This window comes from Anomalospiza imberbis, chromosome 6 (assembly GCF_031753505.1).
Source record: "Anomalospiza imberbis isolate Cuckoo-Finch-1a 21T00152 chromosome 6, ASM3175350v1, whole genome shotgun sequence".
Classification (NCBI taxonomy): Eukaryota; Metazoa; Chordata; class Aves; order Passeriformes; family Viduidae; genus Anomalospiza; species Anomalospiza imberbis.
In genome coordinates this window covers 10,753,332-10,777,572 of record NC_089686.1, presented here as the reverse complement: position 1 = coordinate 10,777,572, position 24,241 = coordinate 10,753,332, and the positions used below count along the sequence as shown (strand labels likewise).

Genomic DNA, 24,241 nt, shown 5'->3' with positions numbered 1-24,241 from the left:
CCCTTGCTGCCTTGTTCTTGTTGCTGTGCTTTTTTTTTTTTTTTTTAACTTCTGCATTCATGTGTACAAGCCCCGTTAAGCACTTCTGTACAAGCTGGGGGGAGCCGAGGTTGGGATTTGAAGCAAAGTGGTGGCAGAACAAGGAACTGCTTTGGGTTAGTGATGCTCAGAAGGTGTTAATATGGAGTCTGTTCCACAGTGGCCAGGGTGGTAGCACTGAAGGTAGGAGGACAGGGACAATTGCTTAATGCCTCTTTAGTTGTCTGGAGCTCAATATGGTGCAGTATGGAGAGTCACTGGTTGCTTTTGTGGAGTTATCCAGTAGTCAGTGGGTGAAGCAAATGAACTGGGAAGCCACACTGAATTTCTTGAGAGCAGTGTGGGGCAGCATAATTGATGTGCAGGGAGGCACATCAGTATTCCTGTCAAACATGCTAGGAGATGGCCACTACTTTTTTTGCTGCTGTTGCTTTTTCCATTCTCTAATTTGTGGAAAGGGAAAACAAGACCTCTGGGCTCTTAACATATGCAGGGACGATCTGGTTGCTTTCACGATGATGATGGTTTTTGGAAGAAAAGGAGAGAGGGATTATTTTGGCCTGAACATAAATTATGCCTAAAAGATATTCCCCTGCCCCCCCAAATTGGAGAATACAAGAATTTTCAGCCTCAATAAAGAAGCCTTTATGTGCTGAATAGGATCTCACTCCTCGGATTGGAGAGACTAATGGCCCTGAACACAGTAAAATTAAGTTAATTTTGTAGCAATGTGTGTGCTGTGCTGCAGCGTGCGAGCGACATGCTCTGGCGCAGGTAAGTGCTGTGCAAACCCTTCCTCTGCCTCCTTCCCCTCCCGGGCCGGTGCCAAGCCGGGTTCCTCCCTCAGCTCTCCACCAAACCACACTCGGCTCCTTCCAGCAGCGTCCTGGCTCCTCAGTTTATCTGCACTGCCAGCCTGGCATTCCGCGGGCTTCTTATCTGCCTAGCCTCACTGGCCCCTTTGTACTTGCTTCCTCCTGGCGATGGCTGGGGAGAAAGGCTGCCTCTCCCCTTCCCCCGTCTCCTGGCTGCCGAGGCTTTCCCAGCCCTCTCCCCATCGTCTCCTGCCGCTTCTCGGCTCTTTGTGTGAGCTCTGCTCCTGATGCTCACCACGTGGTGGTTGCGTTTGAGAGCCTGTAGGGCCCTGCGCCTGCAAACTTCTGTCCTCTTTGTTAGACAGGGTGGGGAAGGGGATCGTGCCGGTTTGCTTTTCCCTGAAGCGTCTGAGCAGAAAGCCACGAGCTTTTCTGCAGGCTGCCCCGAGTGCTGTGGGCCTCTTCTCCGTGTTCACCTCCGGGCTTGTGTCCCGATTGATTTCTTTGTAAATATGCTGTGGTATGCAAATGCTGGCACTGCAGAAGGAGCGTTTGTAATCCTAAAGCAGAGGCAGCTCAGGAAAATCCAGCGTCTTTGCAGAGCTCTGCCCCTGTTTGTTCCTCTGGGCTGCAAGCGCACTTGCTGCTGCTCAGTGCCGAGAGCCTGTGTCTCCAGGGCTTGGTTCACTGTTACTTGGCACCTTTTAGGATCAGCTAGGTTCAGCGTGAAGTGGGAATCCGCAGAGTGAGTGCAAGGCAGTGCTTGGTGTGCAGCAGTGATGAATTGCTTAGCCTCTCCTGTCATCACACAGTGTTCTTGCTCTGATTATTAATGTAGATGCAGGACAAACTAGTTCTGAGATTCTTTGAAGGCAGGAGAAGGAGGGAAACCAGATAAGTTGTTTTGGATAGTCTTTTAGTAAAAGTTGAATGTTAAAACCAGAATGCCGTGATTGTTAGCTGTGTTTTAAATATAGTCAGTACTGTGCGTCTGAGTTTGGCAGAAATGTGGAAAAAACAAACTAACTTGTGAAATCTGTTGGAAAATTGTGATCCAGGAGCTGCCTGCATTTCAAGGGCATGTTAAATCTGACTTCGTGCTTTTGGGTATGAATATTATCCTTACAGCACCCTGTGGAGGTGGGTCCCATGCAGACAAAAGGAGAGGGACTGTCTGTACCTTGGGGAGCTTGTGGGCTAATGAATGCACCAGTCATCTCCAAGGAGAGCTGGAAGCAAACTGAGTTTTCAAGATCTGGTTTGAAATACCACAAATGTGTTATTTGTGGGTCCCTATTTGATTTCAGTGTTTCTGAGAGTGGGGGGATGAGGGAGGATGATCCATAGTTAGGGCTTTTATATGGGGTTGGGGAAACCTCACTCAGCCTCTGCGAGCCTGGCAGTCAGCGCTTTGCGTTTATGTGTGTGTGTGTGTTGATAAAAGCTCTCATCTGCTGGTAGGGGTGCTGTGAGGATAAGGACCTGGAAGAGTGTCATGGATGGGGGTGAGAGGAGGATATGCAACTGTCACAGGCGTTTAGAAGTCGGATTTGTGTGGGTTAAACTGGGCATGCTCGCAGCCTGTTGATTGCAGTTGCACACCACGTCGTGCATGACTCAGTGCTGGGTGGGATTTGATGTATAAGCTTCTTGTATGCTGGCGTTGGCCCGAGAGCAGGTATCTGTTTCTGGAGGTGGCTGTGTTGGGAGAGGAGGCTGTGTCCCCTTTTCAGAGGCTGCTATCTGCACAGCTCTGCCAGCCAGGCCACCTCTATAAAACCAGCTTTGGGTAGAAATGGGATCGTTTAGGTGACTTCAGCAGAGAGGTGAGGCCTCTCCTGGGCATGCTGGCAGGGCCTGATTCTGCTGCCCTTGGAGGGCACTACCTCCATCAGGGAGGTGCCATGGTGATGCCTTCCTTGGTGGATATCCAGCCTATTCAAAGCACTCAGCTGAGTTTGGAAGATGTGTTTGCCACTGTTGTGTGATGGGTTTTCCTGCTTGTAGCCTTCAGAAGTGTTGGTGTTTGACCCAGGTTTTAAAGAATAATACTGTGACAAACCTTTACAGTCTCTGAGAGCTGACTGTGCTTGATTAATTCATTTCACTGTGTAAAATTATTTGGTACTGCAAGAGCAGAGTAACATGGAATTTCTCTCAGTTGTCCTTTTGGGTGGACTCTTTTCTGGATGCAGACATGAGTATGTCCTGTCTGCTTGTCCTTCACAGTACTGTCTTGTCAAGCAGTAACATGTGTGCCCAGCAGCCTTATTTTGTGAGTCCTTGAGAATAGCTGGTCATTAGTTTTTAAAATTTATTCTGATCTCCTGAGGTGTGGGTGAGGATGAGAGGTGACCACATCCCGTACTCTTTGGAGACTGGATTCTAGTCAGATGTGTTCCTCATTGTTGTCCTGGCAAGGTTTTTTAAGTGGGGGATAAAAAAACAACCCAGTCTGTTCACCAAGAATCTACATTTTATGTCACTGGTGCTTTCTAGCCAGTTGTTGCTTCCACTAATCAGTTTAAGCTATCTGAAAAGAAGGCTGTTGTGAACTTTTGATGGGTGGGAGGGAAGAGGTATTGCGAAAAATACCAAAAAGTAATTTATGCTTAGTGAACACTTGAGACTTTTTTAGTTTCTTCTTGCATTAGGCAATAGAAACAGTCCAGCTGGTTCTTAATGTGTGGGAAATACTCGTCTTTGCTGCCTGTTTGGGTTGCCAGGGAATGGAAAGGGGTGGCCTGAGCTGAGGAATGGGGACTACTTGAATGGGTGGTCTAGGCAGCATTGGTGTTCAACAGGAAAGAGAAGAGGGGGAGATGCAAGGTCTGAGAAACCTTTCTGTTGGCTTCTTGCTCTTTGTGCCACTTTTCCTGGGGAAAGAAGCCTTGGGAAGCCAAGGGTGTCCTGCACCTGGGCGTTGGAGAGGAGTCACGCTGCACTTGTCACTCTCCAAATAAAGCAACACTTGTGTATTCCCCATTTCAAATTATGTATCTTGTTATTTCTGTTTCTCGCCTTATTACTACTAACCGCTGGATTGTCCTTTTGTCAGGAATCAGTATGTGAATGGGAGGAGGGGGCAGCAGGGAGGGAAAGAGTGTGGGCATCTGCTGAATGGAGGGAATGGGCAACATGTTCAGTCTTGTGACAGGTGGCACTTGTTATGTTCTAACTAATATTGAGGGGGAGGGTAGGGTGAAACAACCCTTAATTGTGTGTGTACAGTAGTGGTCTCTAAACTGCCCTTAACTGTTTGTACAGCAGTGGTCTTTAAATTTGGTATTGCCTTTCCAGATAAAGATCTTGGTAGACAGTGGTTTTTGTCATCAACTCGATGGTAATAATGGAAAGGCAAGTGTATTGTTAAAAGCTGTTGTGAAAGCATCTGAGAACAAAATAACACCTCATTATGGCATGTTTTATAAATCCTGTGTTGTACCCTCTCTTTGAACACTGCGTACAGTTCTGGTTGTGCCCCATTCCCATCCCTCCCCCATGTGTACATGCTGCTTAGAGATGTAAGATCACTAAAGTACAGGAATTATTCTTGTTTCCCATTTCCATACGAGGGAGAAGCAGAAAAGCCTGGCCTGTCTTGTTTGGAAAGCAGATGACTGAGAATAGTGTAGTAGAAGATCTGTAAAACAGCAAGAGGCACGAACGAGGTGAACAGGGCGCAGTTATTCTCTGCTTCTCATAAAGCAGGAAATGGGGCCACCAAATGAAATGACTGAGTAGCAGCTTCAGAGTAGAGAAGGGAGTGTGTGCATGGGCTTTCTTTGTTCTGCTTCAGACAACAAACATATAATTAAATTGAAGCACTCTGCCACAGGATATTGTAGATGCCAAAATTACAAATGGGTTCAAAAAGGATTAGTCTATTTGATGGATTTTTTTTTTTTTTTTACTCCCTCCTTCCATGAAGGGCCATTAAATCCAGCGATGCAGATACACAGTACCAGGCTCAGGAAGTTTCTCTGCTGGTCCTGGTCTTGTTACTCCTAAGTGCTGTCTGTGAACAATGGGCAGGACTGACCCAAGCAGCTGCTCTTGTTCTTAAGGGAACACAACCGAGGACCACGTTCAGTGGGTGGGAGGAGCTGAGGGCTAGCTTGGTAAAGAAAAGGGAGGCTGTATGAACGTGAAGTTGCTGATTGTCAAAGATCGGGGGAGGCAGCAGAATCAAGATCTGTGATGGAAAGAGAGGATTTGTGTGCCTTATCTTTGCTTCCTCATCAGTAGGTTCTTTGGCTTCAAATAGATTTAGCAGTGTCTAGATGTTTGTCAGCAGCACAAGACCCAGCACTTGAGGAAACTGCTGTGTTATTGTTATTCCTTTTCTGTATATGAAATTCTATATGTGGGTCTTAACTTGCGTGCATGTAGGTATTACTGTGTAACTTTTTGGTCACCTGAATGAGACTGGAAGGGGAATAGTGTGGAAGGGGAAAAAGGAAGGAAGGAAAGAAGTGTCGTCTTGGTGGGTCAGTGTTTGGGGAGAGCAGAAGCTGTGGAGCAGGGAGAAGTGTGTTTGGGAGGGCAGGTGAGCCTCATCGGCTCAGTGTGACACGTGTGCTGCAGGCTTTGGCTTTGTTCGGGTTGCTGCTTTCTGGCTGTGCATTCGGGATTGCTGTGGCATAGTTAGCAGCTGTCCTCCTTGAAAGAAAAAAAAGTGGATGGTGTTTTTAAAAGGCTTGCAAGAGATCTCTGATAAAATCTTGATCAAATGTGCATTTTCTGTCCTCTTAATTTTATACTTTCTCTTTAAAAAACCCTAACCCTTTCACATTTCAGTACAAAACCCCAGTCATGTCTAGACAAAAGCTCGTTGTGATTAGCAGAGGTGTGCTGCTCAATGCTAAGTAGTGCAGGGGTATATTCATGTTCCTGGTGGGGTAATGTGCTTTCCTGCTCGTGCATGGATTGCAGGGCTTATGTGTGCAGAACTCACTGAAGAGCTCGGGTTGGAATTGTATGGGTGTAGAAAATTTTACACACTTAAAGTGCATATTGAAAGGCTGCTTGCTTGTATAGTTATTCAGACCTCATCTATGGCTGCACATTGGTGCCACCTGCTTGCAGGAGAGAATGAGTGGACTCCTATTATTCCAGAAAAAAATACAAGGCAAGGCCTCAACATCTGTTCTGGCTTTATTGTTCGGTCTGGCCTGGGCTGTGGGCAGAATGTAGGCCACAGCTTTTGCATTACTGCTGGCTCTTAAACTGGAAGGGCATCTTGGATCAGATGTGTTCTTAAAAGGTTTAAAAATAATAATACAAAGATGCAAAGTTTAAACTTAGGATGTGTTGCACTTGATTACTTTAGAGAAAGGGCAACTATTGCTATCTATGCTTTTTCTCATTTTCTCTTTCAGTTCTTCTAAATGGTAATAATTTTTATCACTGCAAAGTGACCTTTGTAATCATTGCTGGGTGATTAATCTTTAACTGGGTAATTTTTAAAGCAATATTTTGCTCACAGTTGTAATGTGATACTGTGGGGTTTTGTAGCACAGCACCTACAGTCATTTTGAGGCAATAATGCTCTTCACCCCATGTTTCCAATGCTACTGCTCTGTATAGAAACCCAAATAGTTGCTTTTGTTTCCCTAGGCAGATACGAAAATGCCCTCAGAACTTTATTTGCATATAGATTATAGTGCCAGCCGGGTGTAGTCATGTATAGGAAGAACTAACTGCTGCTTCATTTATAGCTTTTTAATTAAAAAAATGATTCTCAGTTTGCAGGATTCCAGTTCTGTTTCATTTAATGCTTCTATAGTCTGTTCAGTGATGGTATTTCTATGAGGTACCAGCTGCTATGACTAGGCAGTCCTTGGAAAACACAAATGAAAAGGGGATCATAAGCATTATCTGCTGACTCAGGGAGAAGTCACATGCAGAAGGAAGTGTAGATGAGCAGCAAAGTTCTTCAAATGTCTTTGACTTGCTGCTTGGGACACCAGTGCCAGTAGTGGGGAAGGAAGGTGGAAAAAGCTTTCCTTCTGACTCTGAATTTTGTTTGAATTCTCTCGTGTCACATAGGTGTTGTGCTGTTGTACCACAGCTGTGCATTTACAGTTACACTGTGAGCCTGAGTAATACCAGTGAGCCCCTAAGAGAATTTTTTTGTACTATGGGAGCCTGTGCCTCCCTTGTCTTATTTTGTTTAACAGGCATCATGAGTACTGTAAACAGGGAATTTTACACTATGCAATAAATTTAAGTTCTGCATTGATAAAGAAAATGCAGGGTTGGGAGTGGAAGTACTTGTTTAATCTCACTTCGCTAGAAGTAAATACCTTAGACTTGATCCAAAACTGCTTTAAGAAGCATTCAGGAGCTAAGTTATTATGTGGCAACTCCAGCTCTTCTAAACAATAAAAACATCTATTCACCTTTGGATATTATACAATGCATGTTTTATATATAGTGCTTAGGGTTTCATATTAAAAGGAAGAGGTATTTCTTATACTTTATTTTAAAATCTGCAATGTGTGATTTAAAAATGAGTCAGTACCATATGGGGGGGGTCAGTAAGTGCTGTTAATAAAGCAGTAGCTTTTGTAGGTGGGAGTCTTACCATCCTTTACCTTGGGTATTTCAGTTGTTGTATAACCTTTGTTAACTTCATGGAAGACATTGTTCAGATCTGGAAGTATATTCTTACCTGTTGTTTTGCAAAAGATCAGTACGTGAAGAATTCCCTGTAGTTTTGTGGCAAGTGCTTTTAAACTTTGGTTTAAGGCTCATGTTTGCTGCCCAGAGAAGGTATAGAAGTATGTATATGTATCCAGCACCTGACTGTGGACCTACTCCTCTGAGTTACCTTATTCTGAATAACAGAAGCAGCTGACTAGAGCAGGGTCCCACTCTTCATGGTGTGTGTTGCAGTGCTCTCACATAGTCATGTGTTACTGTGCTTTGCTTTGAAATCCTGAGGGTTTCAATAGCTCTGAAATGCCTGTGCAAACAGCAACAGCAAAAACATCAGAGACTACTGAGAGGGTTGTGGAGAAGGAAAAATGCTGGAGGCATCCTGCCCAAGCCTCACTTTGACTTGGGCAGGATGCAGCTAGAAGCAAAATGTGTCTTGACATCTGCAGGAGGTGAGTATCATTTCTCCAAGAGGTCAGTACAGGTGTCAAGAGGAAACTTAAAGCTCCTGAATGGCTCACAGCTGTGGCTGGATCATGCAGCATCCTTGGGGAGAGCTGTGAGACGGAGCAGGGTCTCTCAAGTGCAGGAACTCAAGTGGGAGCTGGCACTGCTGCCTTGCACAGAAGCAAAATAACAGATGACAGAGTGATTGGTGGCTCTTTGAGAGGCCTCTGTTCCTACTGAGTTTATTCTGGCATGTTTCTTCTCTAACTTGGAGAAGAAAAATAAAATGTGATGTGTCAGGCTGGAGCTCTGCAGTGCTGGGCTCCTGCTTCCAGGCAGTGTTTTGCCTTCCTGCACACTCCTTGTGTATGGTGTCCATTCCAACCCGGTCCTTAAGATGGTTTAAACTGGTGCTGTGGGTAAGGATGTGTCCTGGCTGTCCCTGCTTCCTTACTCTTCTTCCTTGTCTCTAAATATATGTGGTAGTAAACCAGGAAGTGGTATTGAGTTAAAACTAACAGCTTTTTTGTTGGATTATTTTTATTTTTTTAAAGCTCAGGTAGATCCCCTGCTTTGGTTTGTCAAGTAGATGGTGGAAGGGGACACAATGCTCTTTTGCAGTGCTGCTCTTGAACCTTCTGATAATTTCCTTCTGATGCCAGTTTCTCTATGGCTAACATGAAATTGGGGAGGGGTCAGAAGGACAGGGAAGGTACTGTCTGACCTGTAGGGGGGACTTGATGTATGTACTGGTACAGTGACCTTTGGTAGTTCCTGTTTGGAGACACCCATGTTTCCCTTTCCCTATCATGTCCTGGCTTGACGGCTCCTAGGGAGAGGTGAGGAGAGCCTTTGCTGCTGTGGATCAGGGTTTCAAATCTTGCAGTGTGCTGCTCTTGCATGTGCCAGGCCTGTGCATTAGCTCAGGGAGCCCCCAGGGATGGAGAGCCTCAGTCTGGGTAGAAGTGATGGGAAATTAAGGGGACGTGTTGTTTCTCTCCTGTACAAATCAAGGTATTTCTGCACACTGGTTTTGAGATGTGTCCTCACAGCTCCGGGGGGGGGGAACCCAAAAGCTCCCACAACATTTTAGAATATCAATATATATTGATATTCAATATATTGTTTTAGAATAATATTGATATATATGTCTTCTGCTTTGCTTCATCTCCTCCCTTGCACAGTAGAACTTTTTGGGCTTGTGCAGTAAACCACATCTGTAAAATGGGACAAACTTTAAAAATAACATTTTCTTCTCAAAGTGAATTTTAAGCTGGTTTGGTTCTCTCCTGAGTTTTAGTGTATGGTCTGTGGAGTAGAGTTATATTCTAGTGGTAAGAAAAGAGAGATATGGTAACTGCTGTGGAAAAAGCAACATGATACTATACCTGGTTGGGGCTGCACTTCTCTGCCTGGGTAAAGGCATTGGAAGTTTGCATTCCCTGTGAATTCTGATAGTGGAACAAAATTTAGGGGATGCTGCTTGTAGTAGAAGGCTTTCCTCTTGGAGGAAGCAACCATGATTCCTGACAAACTTGGGACAAGTGGGAAAGTGATTACAGAGTGTTTGCTCCCACAACAGCTGTGACACGGAACTAATGGCTGTGGCAGAGACTTTACAAATATCTGGTGGGTAGCTAGATGAAAGTGCAGGATTACCTGAAATGTCAGATCTTCTTGTCTGCCATTATACAGCTTCTCTAAACACAGGTTGCACTGGTTTAACTGCAGTTGCTTAAACAAGCAAACCTCATTGATCCTAAATTGATCTGTTCTCCTAAAAAAAAAAGTAACCCTTGCCCTTCTTATGTGGCTATTTTTACATGAAATATGCAGCAGATTAAATTGAATTATCTTTACAGCTTTATCACTGAAGTGCAGAGTGTCAGAATTCATCCTGGTAGTCCTTGTACAGAAGTTGGTGAGCATTGCAGCTGTGCTTGGAATGGTGCTATAAAGGGATGTAACAGCCACTCTGCTCTGAGGCCCCTCTTCTGCTCTCATGGCTGTTGCTCTAAAGCAGTCATTTCATTTTAATGTGCTTCCAAATTCTGAGCAAGCTTTTAAGCTTTTCATTGGTACATCATGCAGTAAGAGTACTTATGCTGAGTATATTTGTGGTGGGGTCAGCACTGTACTGGAAGAATGCCTGTCATGTCTGCCTTACATATGAGGCACAGTAAATGTGGGGCTGTGGCTTGAGAGGGCGTGCTGGGGAGGATGTGGTGCCAGAAGGTGAAGGACCTGGCAAGCATCTTGGAATGTAGGGAGGGAAAATCAGCCTTTATGGATGTCTGAGGAGCACCCCACTCCCGTCTTTCTATGTGTGTTGGCCTTTGGGTGCTTCTTGCCCTTTGCAGAAAAGCATGAGTTTCAGCATAACCCTACTTGGGCTGTGCCTTGGACTGGCCTCTACAGCTGTCAAGGAATGAGGCCCGAGGGTGGATAGTGTGGGCTTGGGTGGAGAGGTGGAGCAGGGGATAAGTTGCAGGAGCACTGGAGATGCTGCTTCACACCCATTCACGAGCCCAGTGTAACTTGGCTTGTTGGTGCTACAGAGAGGGTGGAGAGAGGAAGACACTGAGCTGTGGGAATTGGGCAGAAGGGGGTCCTGAGGGTGGCATGAAGGCCAGCACCTGCAGGCACCTCTGTGTACAATGCCCAGGGAAGGGAGTGCATGGCTGGAAGGAGGTAGCTCCTAACCCAAGGCATTTCCTTGGCAGAGGAAGTTCCTGGGTACCTGTTGTGGAGCTGCAGTGCAGCAGGAGGAACACATCTTGCCACCCTGCTTTTGGGTGCCATGAGGTCCTGCAGCACCTCCCTGCATTGGGTATCACCTCCTAGGGCTGGTTCAGGTCACAGCCTGGAAGGGCTGTGGGGCTCCCTCTGCAAAGCCCCAAAGCCTGACTTGGGCTTTTAACCATGGCAGGTGAAACTTCACCCAGCTTACTGTGGGTGAGCTGAGCTAGTGGAGCACTGCTCCTGACAAGGGCAGCTGGGCTGGAGTGTACACCTGATGTGTCCCAGAGCAGAGGAGGTTCAGACTGCTAAACTGGGAGAAAACTTTTTGGTTTTCCTCATTTAGGTGGGTTCTCTGCTAAAGGCAGGCTGACATTGCCTGGTCTTACACCTCACTTGGCAGTGTTTGGGCATCAGGCTCCTGAGCTGCAGTGGGTATTGGGAGTGTGTTGAGACTTGGATGGAAGTGTTTAAATTCGTGGAGACCTGACTGATGATTGATGTCTTTGAGTATTTTCATGGGATAAGAATGTGCTTTTCAGTGTAGGTTAAAGTGAGGAGAGTGACTTTTTACTCTTCTGTTCTATGAACCCCATGTTAGGCCTTAGCAGAACAAGCCATCCTGGATAAGGAGAGTGAAGAGAAAAATTTGATAAAGGGGAGGCTTAGGGTTGACTCCTTCTTTGCATCCAGCCTAGACTTGAAATAAGGACGAAGGTAAAATTTAATGCCAAATGTTTCAGGACTTGTAATTTTCATTTCAGACACTCTTTGTGTTCTGTGTCTGGTCTTCACCTCCCATCTCTTGTCAACAGATGTTGTCTCTTCTCACTCTTTTTTTTTTTTTTTTTTTTTTTTTTTGCCTAGTGTAGAAAGTAATGAACATTCAGAGTGTGCAGAATACCTTGTATGTGCAGTTGCTAACCATCCTTCCCAAAAACCCGAATCAAAGATAATCATGTTATCTGTCATGAAAAAAACCTGTTAGCTCAGTGTAAATATATTGCTGACAGGTGGTTATTTTTAATATGTGCTATTTGTACTTTAAATTTAATGTTAAAATATTAAAATATTTTTGTCATCTAAACCCTGACTGTTCTTAGCTGAGCACATTTCAGGTTAAAAACAGTGGTGAAACCATGAGTGTTCATAGTACTGTAATGTAATTTGGTGTTACTAGATCTTTTCTGACCTGTTTTAATGCATCGTGAAGTGGTGGTTATATGTCTAATTGCACAGTGCAGAGAAAATAGTATTGTGTTGAAATATTGCATAAAACTTGAGCGTTATGTGGCATTTTGTAGTGGAAATAGTCCAGTAGGTACTTATTCATAACAAGATTTGCAAGTTTCTCTCTGCCAGGGCAGGTGGTTGGGCTGGCTGTGTGTGTGCTGACTCAAAGGAGGGTGTTCCTTTTTTCTCTTCTTGTCCTCCTCCTCTTTTTGACTGCTTGTGACCGAACATCATCAGCATTGACAAGAGCTTGCTCTTGAAATGTACCATAGTTTGAAGTTGCTTTTTTGAACTACCTGCAGCTGTGGATCTTCACTTGAGACTTGCAGAGCTCTCCTGCCAGCCAGGTGTTAGGCTGGTTAAAAGCAGACTTGTTGTCTGAGTGTGGGTTCGTGTCAGTGTGGGTGATGAGTGCATTTGGATTTCTCTGGAGCAGCTGAGACTGGGACCTCATTGGGACCTGAGGGACGCAGTGACACCTGGGTGGGCATTCCTGGTTGTATGGGGGATGGAGGCACAGAAGGGCTGCTGGGACGGTGCAGGAGGTGCTCAAAAGTGTAGTGTGGGAGGCTTTATGCATGTGCCTACCCTGAAGGGTTAATCTGCCTGCGCTCTGCAGTCTCATGATGTCCAGGGCTTGGAGCCTGCTGCCTGAGCCTAGCTCCTCCCTTTTTCATTTAATGATGGCTGGAAGAAAAATAATCAAGTGTGCTGGAAGAGAAACATTAATTAACTTTTAATTTAGATCTAATGTATGCTGCTTAGCGTACTGCATGAGAGTGTGCAGTATCTGTCATGTTATATAGAGGGTGATGCATTGAAGAAACAAGGAAAAGCCTCGGGTCTGAATGGGAAGATGGGGTTTTAACTCTGTGGATGGGTTTTATATCTTATTAAAAGTTGCAGATGTGTGATAAGTTGCTTTTGTATCCATTTTGCATCTGAAATTACTTTCTCTGTAACTTGGTTTGTATCTGTTTTCTCTTAAGCCAAACTTGCAAGGCGAAGTCAGGAGAGAGAGAATCTCGGCATGCTGGTCTGGTCACCTAACCAGAATCTGTCTGAAGCAAAATGTAAGTCTCTTCAACTACTTTTATTCCCTTCTTTCCTTACATGTATCACTTCAAGAATGCAAAGTTGCCAGTTTTGGTAGAGAGGTTATGTCTGTGACCTTTCCATTATGAATTAAAATTAATTTGAAAGAAGAAAAGCCTACAAAGCAATCCCCAGATGATCTTTGTTCTCCACTAGGCAGCTGCTCAGTGTCAAATCCACGGGGACAGGGAAAGCAAAAGAAATGTGACAAACATTATTCTGTGGTGTGAATTCTTTAAGGTACTCATCTGCAGACCTACACAATCGGCTTTTTTTTTTTGCTGTTGGTGCTGTAGAAGACGACAAAAATAGCAGAGGGGAGCAAAATGAGAAGTGCTTGGGGGTGGGGGGTCCGGGAAATATTTGGTAATTAGTAGTACCTTTTCCTCCACTAAGACAAATCCACATCTGGAGCCCATGGAGGTTTTAAATTCCAGAACAATTGCAGTGCCTTGCAAGTCCACGTGAGGGCAATTAACAGCGCTCTGTGTGTGTCTGGGAACAAGTCTCAGTGCTGCTGCCAGATGGCAGAACTAGTGTTTGAAAGGTTTGTCTAGCTACAATTCTCATGAATAAGTAGGACTCCTTGATTAAAGGGCTGCTGTTTGAATGCAGTAACTAAACCTAAGCGCTTTTGGGGGAGGGAGCTGAAAAGAGCTTATTTTGACTTTGTGCTTATACCTTGGTTTTTTAAATTATTTTATCCTTTCTGAATTCAGAGGCCAAGAATGAGAATCATGCATTCCTGTTCCTCTGCAGTTTTTGTGGTGGCACTATTAAGTGAATACTTGATTTTCCTGTAGACCCAAGGCCTGGGATGCATGATAAGGCACATGTGAAGATGCAGTGGCATTTGCAAATTAAGGCAGCAGAGACTGTGCAGCAGCTGGCTCTGTCGTGAAGGGCCTGTGCTCTGCCCTGGGGCATTTGTTCCAGTGAGCAAGTTACCCCTCCAGTTACAGAACGATGATGGTACTGATCTGCAGATAAAAAGGGCTTTGCAAGGATCATGTTTGCCTTCTCTCCTTGTCTGCTCCCTGCTGGCTATTGGATGCTGAAATAAATAAGACTGATGAGAAGAGGAATGTATTTGACAGTTATTTACGGCTAGAAACCGCTTAAAAGGTATAAGAGCAAGAAATAGTTGCCACCACCAAGAGGAGTGAGTGTTCACGGGTTTTCTGTGACACAGGATTCCTGTAGCTGCCTCTCAAGTCTGAATGTCTTTTGAATCTCAGCTCAGCTTTGGAGCCTTTCACTCCTGCCTGATAGGAAACTGGTTTCTTCAAGAGGGAAGACAGAATGGAAGAGGAAAAGGAGGGAAGATGTGTGGAATCGAGTAAAATAATCCTTAACTGAGTATTATGTGGTAATTGGCACAGAAGTATACTCAAAGAGCATAGAGAGGATATAATATCTGCTAAGATGATATCATGAACATAATAAGGTAATTAAAAAAGTAGTTTGACATTGATAAATAAAAAATAGGTGGCAGTTGTCTGTTAGTACAGTAAAAGAGTTGGCGAAAACAACGTGAATATAAGAGGAGGGCTACAATGAATTTCTCAAAATATTGAATATTTTAGTAAAAGTATAAGACTCGCTAGTGAGTTTGCCTTCCAAAAGAGGTGCAGCAAAAAAATAGTAAAATTCATTTCAAGTTTGGGGAAGTAAAGTATGAGGTTAGTGTACCATACATGGCACAAAAAATACCTCCCTGGTGCCTATCTGATACAGAGGGATGGAGTTAAGAAATTAGATAGTAAAAATCCAAAGGAGCATTGTCAGAGATGGCTGAGAGGACCTTGGGGGTGGCAGATGGGTAGAGGGCAGCTGTGCAGGGAATGAGAGAGCAGGGTGGGGGCTGGTTGGTTATAGCTTTGTTTTGTGTCAATTTGAGCTGATCCTTTTGAATGGAATCAGGTATTCCTGTCTCTATGTGGCATTTCTTAAAAATGTTTTGTGAAAAACAAATGCTGCTGAAGGTAGGAGCTTTTATTTTTTTTTTTTTGAGACTAAAATTGTATTGATTGTTAGAAATAAATTTATTGCTCTAATGTATTCAAGAGAGCTGTTAGGCACTGATTGCATGAGAGCCTGATTCAGTCCCCCTTCCTTGCAAAGGATGGGAACTTCCTCCAAAACACCAGAACTTTGCAATGGCCGTAGAGCACTTACTAAATGTATCACAAGCAGAGTTCTCTAATCTGCTTTATGGTTTGTGGTGAAAGAACATTAGGAGACAGCAGGTCTCTCCAGTGTCTCTCAAGTTCACTGACAAGTCTTGGCATTGTTGATAGTGAATCCGAATTAAATGACGTCCACGGGGATGTGTGAGAGGACTGATGATGATCAGCATTTCCATCAGTGATTTGGGAATGGATATGGAATTGTGGATGAGCCTGTAGACTGACGGGATGGTAAATAAAATTGATGCTGTTGACAGTCTTGTGGAGTGCTTTGGATCTTTTCCTTACTTGGACTGCTGCCAATGCAATGGGCTCTTAATGACCCCACTGCAGAGTTATGAATCTCAGTACTGAAATCTCTGGCTTTCTACATCAAGCCTGGTATTTGGAAAGAAATGGCTTAGAGAGCAGTCTTGGGGAAACAGTGAGCAGGTAATTCAGCAAAGCTTCCCAGTGTCCTGCTTGACCCAGAAGATGATGTGGGTGTAATGAGCGAGATAGTCACTGGAACAGTTTGCTGCCTCTCCACCCAGCAGCATTCAGGGGAATGAACCTTGGCTTTAGTGTTTAAAAACTGAGAACAGGGTGGAGACAGGAGTTGCTGGAGCAATTTGGAAACAGAAGCTGAAGCAAACACCATCTATTTAGCTTACTGAAAAGAGACTGAAAGAGGACTATCGTCAATTATTCTCTCAAAGAGAAATTTTGACATAATAAGAGACACACATAATACAAATAGATGGCTGCAAAATAAGCCCATGCAGACTGAAATGAAATGTCCAAGTGTGTGGAGGTTTTTTTTTTTTTTTTTGGGAGATTGACTACTGGAAGTTGTCCAGGGAAGTGATGGATTATTGTATTTCTTGATACCTTTTTAAACTATGGATTTTTGAGATGTATTATCCTTGGTGGGGGAAATAATTCATTGGAAATGTGAAATTGCAAGTGGAAGGGAGTCCTCCTGTGGTCCCCAGGAGGTTGGTGTAGCCCCTTGGGCTGTACACTGGTGAGTCCCAGCTAGCACATCCATTTCAATGCTGCTCCTCAGGCTGAAGTGTGGGTGAACAGATCCTTCCAATCAGCACGCATTGGTACCTGTGATTACTTTTGTTTGTATTCCAAAGCCTTGAATCCATCCTGTGCCTGTAAATCACAGAGCTCTTCTCTGTTCCTGTGGCTGGGGCTCAGCAAGAAGTTGGAAGCAGCACATATTAGCTCTTCCTCAGAGTGAATTGTAGCTCTCGTGAGCGGGAGAGTTCTGTGCAATCAGTGGAAATTGGGCAACCCACCCTTGTTAAAGGGGAATCTATGCTAAAAACCACTGAGCAGGTCTGTGACAGTGCTTAGAGCAGTGCACCTGATGAATTTGGCAGAGGGCTGGCAAAACTGTTGGAGGTTGTGGGAGAGTCTCCTGAAAGCTGCTGAAATGAATGCCAGAAAGACCAGTGTGTCAGCCGAGACCTGGTGGATATCTGCATACCTGGTGCTCCCGGCTCATACAATTAGTTAAAAGCTTGTTTGGGTCCCATGCACCCTGTGTGCTGAAGAAATGTTTTAATCATACTGGAGAAATATTTTACCTGGATGTCATGAAGTGATGGATGTATTAGAGGACGTGAAAGCAAAAGTATGTGTTGGCATATTGCTGATTTTTTTTCTTTATCCTCTGCCTTGTTAACCATTAATCCTGGGTACAAACCACTTACTGCCTCGCCCATATTAATACCAAAGTTGAATGCTGCCAGCACGGTCCATATCTACTGCCAGACTTCTGCCTTTGAAGGGTCACTTGCATAGCAGTGCCACCATAGTAGTCACAAAGTTAGCCCACAACTAGAAGTTTGTCCTTTCTCTTTTGAAGACTAAAGAAAGAAATGTCACTATGCAGTAACTGAACGTTTGGACTTAAAATAACTGTTCCCCTTCTAGCTCTGCTCCAAATACCCTGTGCTGTGGCTGGGTCACACCTCTCACAAAGAGCTTGCTCTGGAAGTGAAACTCCCGAGAGGCTCTGTGGACTTGGTGCCATGGAGGGCATCTGTTCTGGCTCTGCTGGGACTCTGTCACAGAGGGTGGGGAAGGACACAGGGGGAAGAATGATGCCTTGAGCAAGGTGACTTTGAGGAGCAGGAACAGCTAGGTGGAAGACAGGCATCTGCTTCTTGGAATGGCACATGGTGAAGGAGGAGGGGAAATAGTGAAAAATGCATTGTAACGATGCTGTGGAAACCCTGCACAGGATCGAGCTGGGCCAGCATGAAGCTATTAATAAAACAGCAGTGTCTCTCTGTGCCAAGCACGCCAGTGAGTGGAACCAAAAAAATGACTTTGGGTTGGTTTAGAAATGAGCAAGTGTTGGCATGCAGCAGCTGCCCAGGAGTGAGGTGTGGACACCAGGCGAGAGGGTAGGATGTGATTATTGCTTTTATGCATCTGCAGTTCAAAGGTGAACTACAAGAAGAAAAGATGTATTGTTTTGCTAGTGGTAAGTTCTGCTTTGAAACTAATTTTTCATCTCTCTTCTTGACAGAATATGTGTGCTGCTAGATGGAAGTTTTGTTTTCTTACTGATATCTTGGTGGATATCTCCAGTGGATTTACAGTTTATGGGGTGTCACTGGGCAGGCAGACACTGTTCCTCATACCTGTGGGACACTGGATCATGGATGGCAGCTGGATCTTCCAGTTTTGCAGTGCTGGTTCTGTTTGACCTGATGGCTGACTGTCATTGCCAACTTCAGCATTCACCAGTCCCTTCCTATGTTATCCTGTGGCATCTCCTGTTTTGAGGTTGCAGCTGGGTCCCTGCTTTACATTCTGCCTGCCTTGGTGCACATGGGGGGAATTCACACATCCTCCTTCCCTCTGTGGAGGGGAAATAGAAAGACCCAGGAGACATGGAGACAGAGAAATGCCAGAATTAGGTGAGACGGCTGAGTGCTCCAACATCCTCCTAATGTGCCTGGCCACACCCTGTGGCTGGAGGGAAAGGGAGCAGTCCCTAAATGTGCTGCAAAACCTGATGCTGGGAAGGCAGTAATATGCCAGCTGAGGCTCTGATGGAGGAGGAAGTGCTGGTTGCTATGGTTACTAAAGATAGTAACCCTGTGGTGTTTGGATGGGCAAGGTTTAGTTAACTGTGCCACAGGCTGGGTAACCGTGCTCCACCCTAAGAAGTTGTGAGTTGGCATTCAGGATTTGAAAAGTCCCAACTACATTTTTAAGTGTGCCCTGGTCCTTAGTGTGTCAGCAGCCTTCTTAGGGTGCAAGTGAATTTTGGTAGCTCTTCTCTGTTGCCAGAATTTTGGAGGGCAGGTTGCAGGTTTAAGTGGCCAGAGTCTGTCTCTAGCTTTAGTTCAAGGGTCAATCTTCGCATAAAATGGACTCTGGATTACTCTAGTTTTTCTTCCAAAGAGAATGTTGAGCAAGATTGGGAATCTATTTTGTGTGTTCTCTAATTTAAAATGACTATCAGAATAAAGAACATGAGAATGTCTTCTAAGGATTATTGCATGTGTCTGATCATGATTTGTGTGGTTGGTCTGTGTTTTCAGGGTGTATCTGAGCCACAGCTGTTTTAAGAAGAGCTTATGTTTGGACATAGTCTTTCTCCCTTGGCTTATTTTGTCCTGTGAATTCTGTGAACGTGTGACTCTGTCACTATCATCATTAGCTCTCATTTTCCATGGGGTGTAGAGTGCCCTAGCAATAAATAAATATGAGCAGAAAACCACAAATGGGAGAGTGTAGACTGGGGAAAGTGCTGATCTTAAAATCTCCCTTTTAGAAAACAAAGCCCCTATTTACAGGATGCATTTAAAATGGAAGGGAATATTGCTTCAGGGATATTTGAGAGCCACGTCCTCCCCAGCACACAGGCACCCTTCCTCAGGCAGCAGTAGTGAGGCAGAGGATATAGTCTTGTATGTATCAGAAAAGCTGTTTTTAAGTCCCTCCTCTCCATCATGATCTAATCAGGGTCCTTGAAATAGTTGAAATTGTTGTTTTCTTTTGAATCCACTCTCCCTTCCATCCTCTATTGTGACCTGATTTGTGACTCCGCAAAATTTGTGCTGATGCTCAGTAAAAGTGCAGCCACCTTGGCCAGGGATGGGAGAGTAGGAACTGCTTAGGCTTTGCTACTGGAGAGAAAAAATGTACTGTTGAACTCTTAGCTGAGGTTATACTTGGGGATTTTTTGTAGTTGGCTGAGTCCTGTGGGAGGTTGTGAAGGAAGATGCATATATACTGTGCTTCTCCTGTTTGGGATTTTTCTGCTTGCTTGTGTCCAAGCTTTTACTTGTTGAGGTGTTGTTTTTCCTTCTTTTTGGTAGTAGTAAACGTGTGAGTACTGAAAAAAGAGCTGCTAGGTCTCTTAGGCGTGGACTTCAGCAGTTGTGGTTGTCTCTTGAAGGTACATGCTGACCTTTTGTTGCTCAAGTAAAGATGGCAAAAAAATCCCAACTTAGATTTGTGCTGTTTGTGTATGCTCCTTACCTAGAAATATCAGTTTGTTGTCTGTCCCAGTGACAGCAAAAAGGATTAATGTAAAAGCAGAATTGGGTTTATGTTTATCCCTAATCCAAATTTCATATTATGCAGCAAACCTGGCAGCTGTGAAGCTTGGCTGTAAATACAGTAACTGAAGAATGCATCTCCATGAATTCAGAAATGAAAGAATTAGTGTTTAATTTAAGGTTCTACTTGAATTTAGCTGTAGAAATAATACAAATGAGTAATATAAAATAGAGATAGAATAGAAATAATATAAATGTCATGGCCACTTTTCCCAGCAGCTGCAGTCACTGCACTTCAGAAAATGCTCAAAAGATGAAGGAGAAGGAATGCAATTTTTAGTTTTAACTAAGGGAACTTTTGATGCTTATAGTAGCAATATTATGAATAGCAAAAAGAAGATAACCAGCATTCAGAGGCTATGGGTGTATCCCTGAAATGGCTGAGTTGCCTCAAACTTAGCTGCAGTTTCCCCTTTGTTTGTCATCTGCTGTGCTAGTTGCTGTTGCAGCTCTGTGTGGAAATCTCAGAGCAGTTCTTTCATCATTGTTGCTGCAGTTTGGTATATCTGCATCCTGAATGCATATTTAAATTAAGATGAATTTTTAACCCTTTCACAGTAGTGGAGTCAGGAATGCAAATTAGTTTGAGAGAACTAGGGTGCATATTTGGATGGATTGTAACAAAGCTACACTGGATTGTGTTGTGCTTTGTTTTGCTGTTTGCTTTGGTTTTTTTTCTTCCCAAAGCCCACAGACAAAAAAAGAAAAAAAAAAAGCACCTGAAGAAGAGAATGTGTTGGAGACTATCTAGGAAAAGGATGTCTTATCTAAGGTAGCTATGTTTTCCTGGAGGAATTTTTGCTGATGTTCTGGGAGGGGGGAAGTAGTCACCAGTTTCTTCATGTGCCTTGTTCTCTCCTGCCACCTGTTAGTTCCTCCTTTTCACTGCAGTGTGATCCAGGCCTTCTCTGAACGTGTCAAGCTGACCCACTTTGAAAATGCCAGCAGCCACTACTGTGGGACTGAACCGGTGCTGGCACTCAGAAGAAGCTTTTTCCCTAAGAGAAGTTTAGAGGCAGGATGACGTGGATGTAATGGAGTGATGATAGCTGTGTTAAGAGTTACCTGGCAGTGAGCCTTGATCTGAAATTCCTTTGGGAGCAGCCTTAGCCAGCCTGATCGGCGCTGTGCGAGTTGTAGGACCAGTGTGATGCTGTGCGAGTTGTAGGACCAGTGTGACGAGAACGAGGAGGCTGCAGCTGCTCCACGCTGCTTGGCTCAGCCCTGGCATGGGCTGTGTGCTCCAGTCTTGCTGGGAATGGCAGGCTTGGGGCATTTCAGGGGACTGGGTTGTTTTTTTTCTGGTCTCTTATGGTAGCTGTGAGCAAAACATAGGAAGGGTCAGGGAGCTGAGGGTAACTTTCTATGGGTTTTTTAAAATTTTTTTTCCTTAGAGCAGTTAGTCAGCAAGTACCTGTTTATAGGTATGTGATGGAAGCTGTGCACAGGCAGGGAGGAGCTCTTGTGGGAGATGTCTTCACGGAGGAATGCTTGAGGAGGTCACAGCCATAACAGCTTGCTATGATGAGTTCATGTTGCCAAGTGTGACCTTTACAGACCTGCTAGCGCAGGAGGCAGAGCAGCTTGGCTTTCTCCAGGACATGTGCCAGAGATTCCCTCATCACTATGTGTTTGCTGTGGCATCATTTGCTCTAATTAGGAACCACTCCTACTATTTAATTTTCCTGTACTCTTACTTCTGCACTCTACCTTAAGTCAGTTCCCTGTTCATGTGCTTCTTGTGCAGGTTCAAATTGTGGTAGGGTTGTAGTGAATTTTCTAACACTGCGAGAATTAGTGGTAATATATATACATAATAACTTCTCGGTAAGGACTGTGTTTCTAACTCCTGACTAAAACCATGCTGATAAACTCTAACTCCTGACTAAAACCATGCTGATATTCCAGGGTCTGTTTAGTAACATTGATTTATCATAGGCTTTTCCACAAAGTGTCTTAGGGTCAGCCTTGAGGGCTGAGAGCCTGTATGTAATCCAAGTTTCAGCATGTGCTGTATGAACTGTAACTTGATTTTTTTCTAAAGTGACTTAATTTGGAAGTATTTTAATACCTAAATATCTGTCAGCATAACACTACTGCTTTGGTTTAGAGGCTACTGTAAGAATGATGTCATTCAAGATCTGGCTGTGGAACCTTGCTGGGTTTCTGCATGGACTTCTTAGGGAGGTCAGACGCAGCTTTGCACCTCTTGTGCTTCTAAGCCTATAGGAAGCAGATAAGTGCAAGAATGGATGCACTGAGTGTTAGTGTCTCCCAAAGGCTGACCTGTCTGTAGTGGGGTGATCCACATTCTGCTGAGGGCAGCAACTGTGTGACTCAGACTTGCCTCCTTCCTCTTGCTGACTGCTGGCTTGCCTGATGCTTCCTTTCTGCCCAAGTGGCATCCCTCAAGGAGGTAGCCAGGGGACAAATTGATCATTTCTTTTGCTTTTGTGTCCAATATAAAGGGAGTCAGCGTGGCTTCTCCTTTCTTGTCACAGGCCTTATTATCAGTAACAATAATAATGAGCTGTAATTTAACCTGATGGCTATTCTGCTCCTGCATACCCCTTGTGCATGTTCCCTCATGCTGCACAAAGACCCTGTGTTGTGGGGAAATGGAGTTACACATGCTGTTTAGGAAGCCTGGCTCTGATACAGGGCTTTCATTAGTCTGCATTCCTACAACAGCAGAGAATATAGTAGTTCTGTTTTTTAAGAGCTTTCAAAATCTCTTTGAGGTTGGAAAATGGACCTTGTGGAAGGTTTTACCCTCTTTAGAGTGTTTTCGGTCTGGATATTCCTTGGTGGCTTCTGAAGCTGGTTGGCAGCAGGTTACTCAAGCTTTATGGTATTCCTGCTGACTGTTTTGCAGACCAAAAATTTCAATGTATAAAGCATGATGTGGATGAAGAGCTGAGAATGTTCCTAGGCAGGATACTGAAGCCTTGTATTGGATTGCTAGTAACCTGACTCTGTGGTTTCCCATACTGATTCTGTCATTAGTGTGTGACAGATTGGTGTGTTTGGGTTTTCATGTTTGTTTGTTTGTTTTCAAATTAGCAAATAGGGCTTTTGGAAAGCATTCACTGGATCAGGCATTCTCAAGGAGTGAGCATGATAATTTCTATACAAAAATCTGTGCAAAGGAGTTTCTTCTAACCCAAGTTAGAATTCCCTTCACTGAACAATATGATTATTATTTTTTTAAATAATCTGCCTCTTGTCACAACTGTATCAATAATGCTCAAGTTGCTACTTGAGTTTCTTGGGTGTGTTGCTGCCTGTAGCTGAAGTGTATAATCCTAGGCTGTAACCTCCCAGTAGAGTGAACTCCAGCCAAAGTTTAACAGCAGAATAAATCTGGCTTTAGAGCTTCTCGGATTGAATTGAGAGCACTGTACTGAATAATGCAAAGAGTTATTCTGCCATAAACTCACTTTGTTGTTTAGGTGTTTCCTGTATGCATTTATCCTGTCTGTAACTTCTCTTTCTGTCTTGGAAGGTCATACATGGGAATGAATGTTTTCTCCCTGCCAGAAGCTAATGTGTGCTGGGTATCTGTTCTGACATGGGCTTTAAACCCAATATCAATTGCTCTGATAATTACATTTAATACAGTCCAGTGTCTGAGTCTGATTTAGGGTCAGGCTTGCAGTGCTAAATGATAGCCATGCTCAGATTTCGTATGGTCACAGTTTAGGTCCCATGGTTATTTCACATGGCTCTTCCTGTTCTGTGCTAGGTTCCAAAGACAATATTTCCTCTTTGTTAATGCCCTGTCAGATCTCTCTCATCCTTTTCTCTAGCACATCTGGCAACATCTGGGTGCATGGTACCCAGGGCTCTGTAGGTATTTAAACCTGTGCCATCCCCCCAGTAAAGTGGTGTTCAGTTTGCTATGGCAAACTATGCTAAAGCGAACTAATTTGCTGTGGCAGAGCAAATTTCTGACTGTAGGTTGAATGTGATGGATGTATAAGAAGCAGTCTTTCTTCCCAGAGGATCCTCTGTGGATGTCCTTACCATGGGCATCCACATGGCCTGTCTGAAGGAGTACAGCAGCAGCAGAGAGCATCACCCATCTGGCTTTCCTTATGGCAGTCCTCATTAACACACTGCCCTGTGTACACGCAGTCTGTTGAGACTTTTCATGCTGTGATGGTGTCAGCAGAGGGTGCAGCTTCAGGAAGGAACATCCGTTGGTAAAGGCTTTAAAAGTTACATGGGTACTAACAAAAGGCCTTTCCTGGTAAAGAGTTTAATATAGTTTTGGCAAGCCACAAAAATTATGCTAATTGGTCAGTACACAGTGTCTGTAGTACAGCTTTCTAGCTGGTGTAGCAAACTCTAAAGGCAGATGAGTGGTGTCTTTAACCATCACTGAGGCTTCAGCTTTGAACTTGTCCTTAGGTGCAGGCCATACAAAGAGCAGTATTAAAAA

The 24,241-nt window shown here is 44.2% G+C and overlaps 1 protein-coding gene across 2 annotated transcripts in view; it reads left to right on the top strand.

Annotated features, from left to right (window-relative positions):
- RCOR1 (REST corepressor 1) overlaps window positions 1–24,241 on the top strand; it is an 82,667-nt gene that overhangs the window by 28,126 nt on the left and 30,300 nt on the right. For both annotated transcript variants that reach the window (XM_068192373.1, XM_068192374.1), the window contains one exon: window positions 12,926–13,009. In XM_068192373.1, coding sequence (XP_068048474.1) covers window positions 12,926–13,009 — 84 coding nt within the window. The remainder of the gene's footprint in view (window positions 1–12,925; window positions 13,010–24,241) is intronic.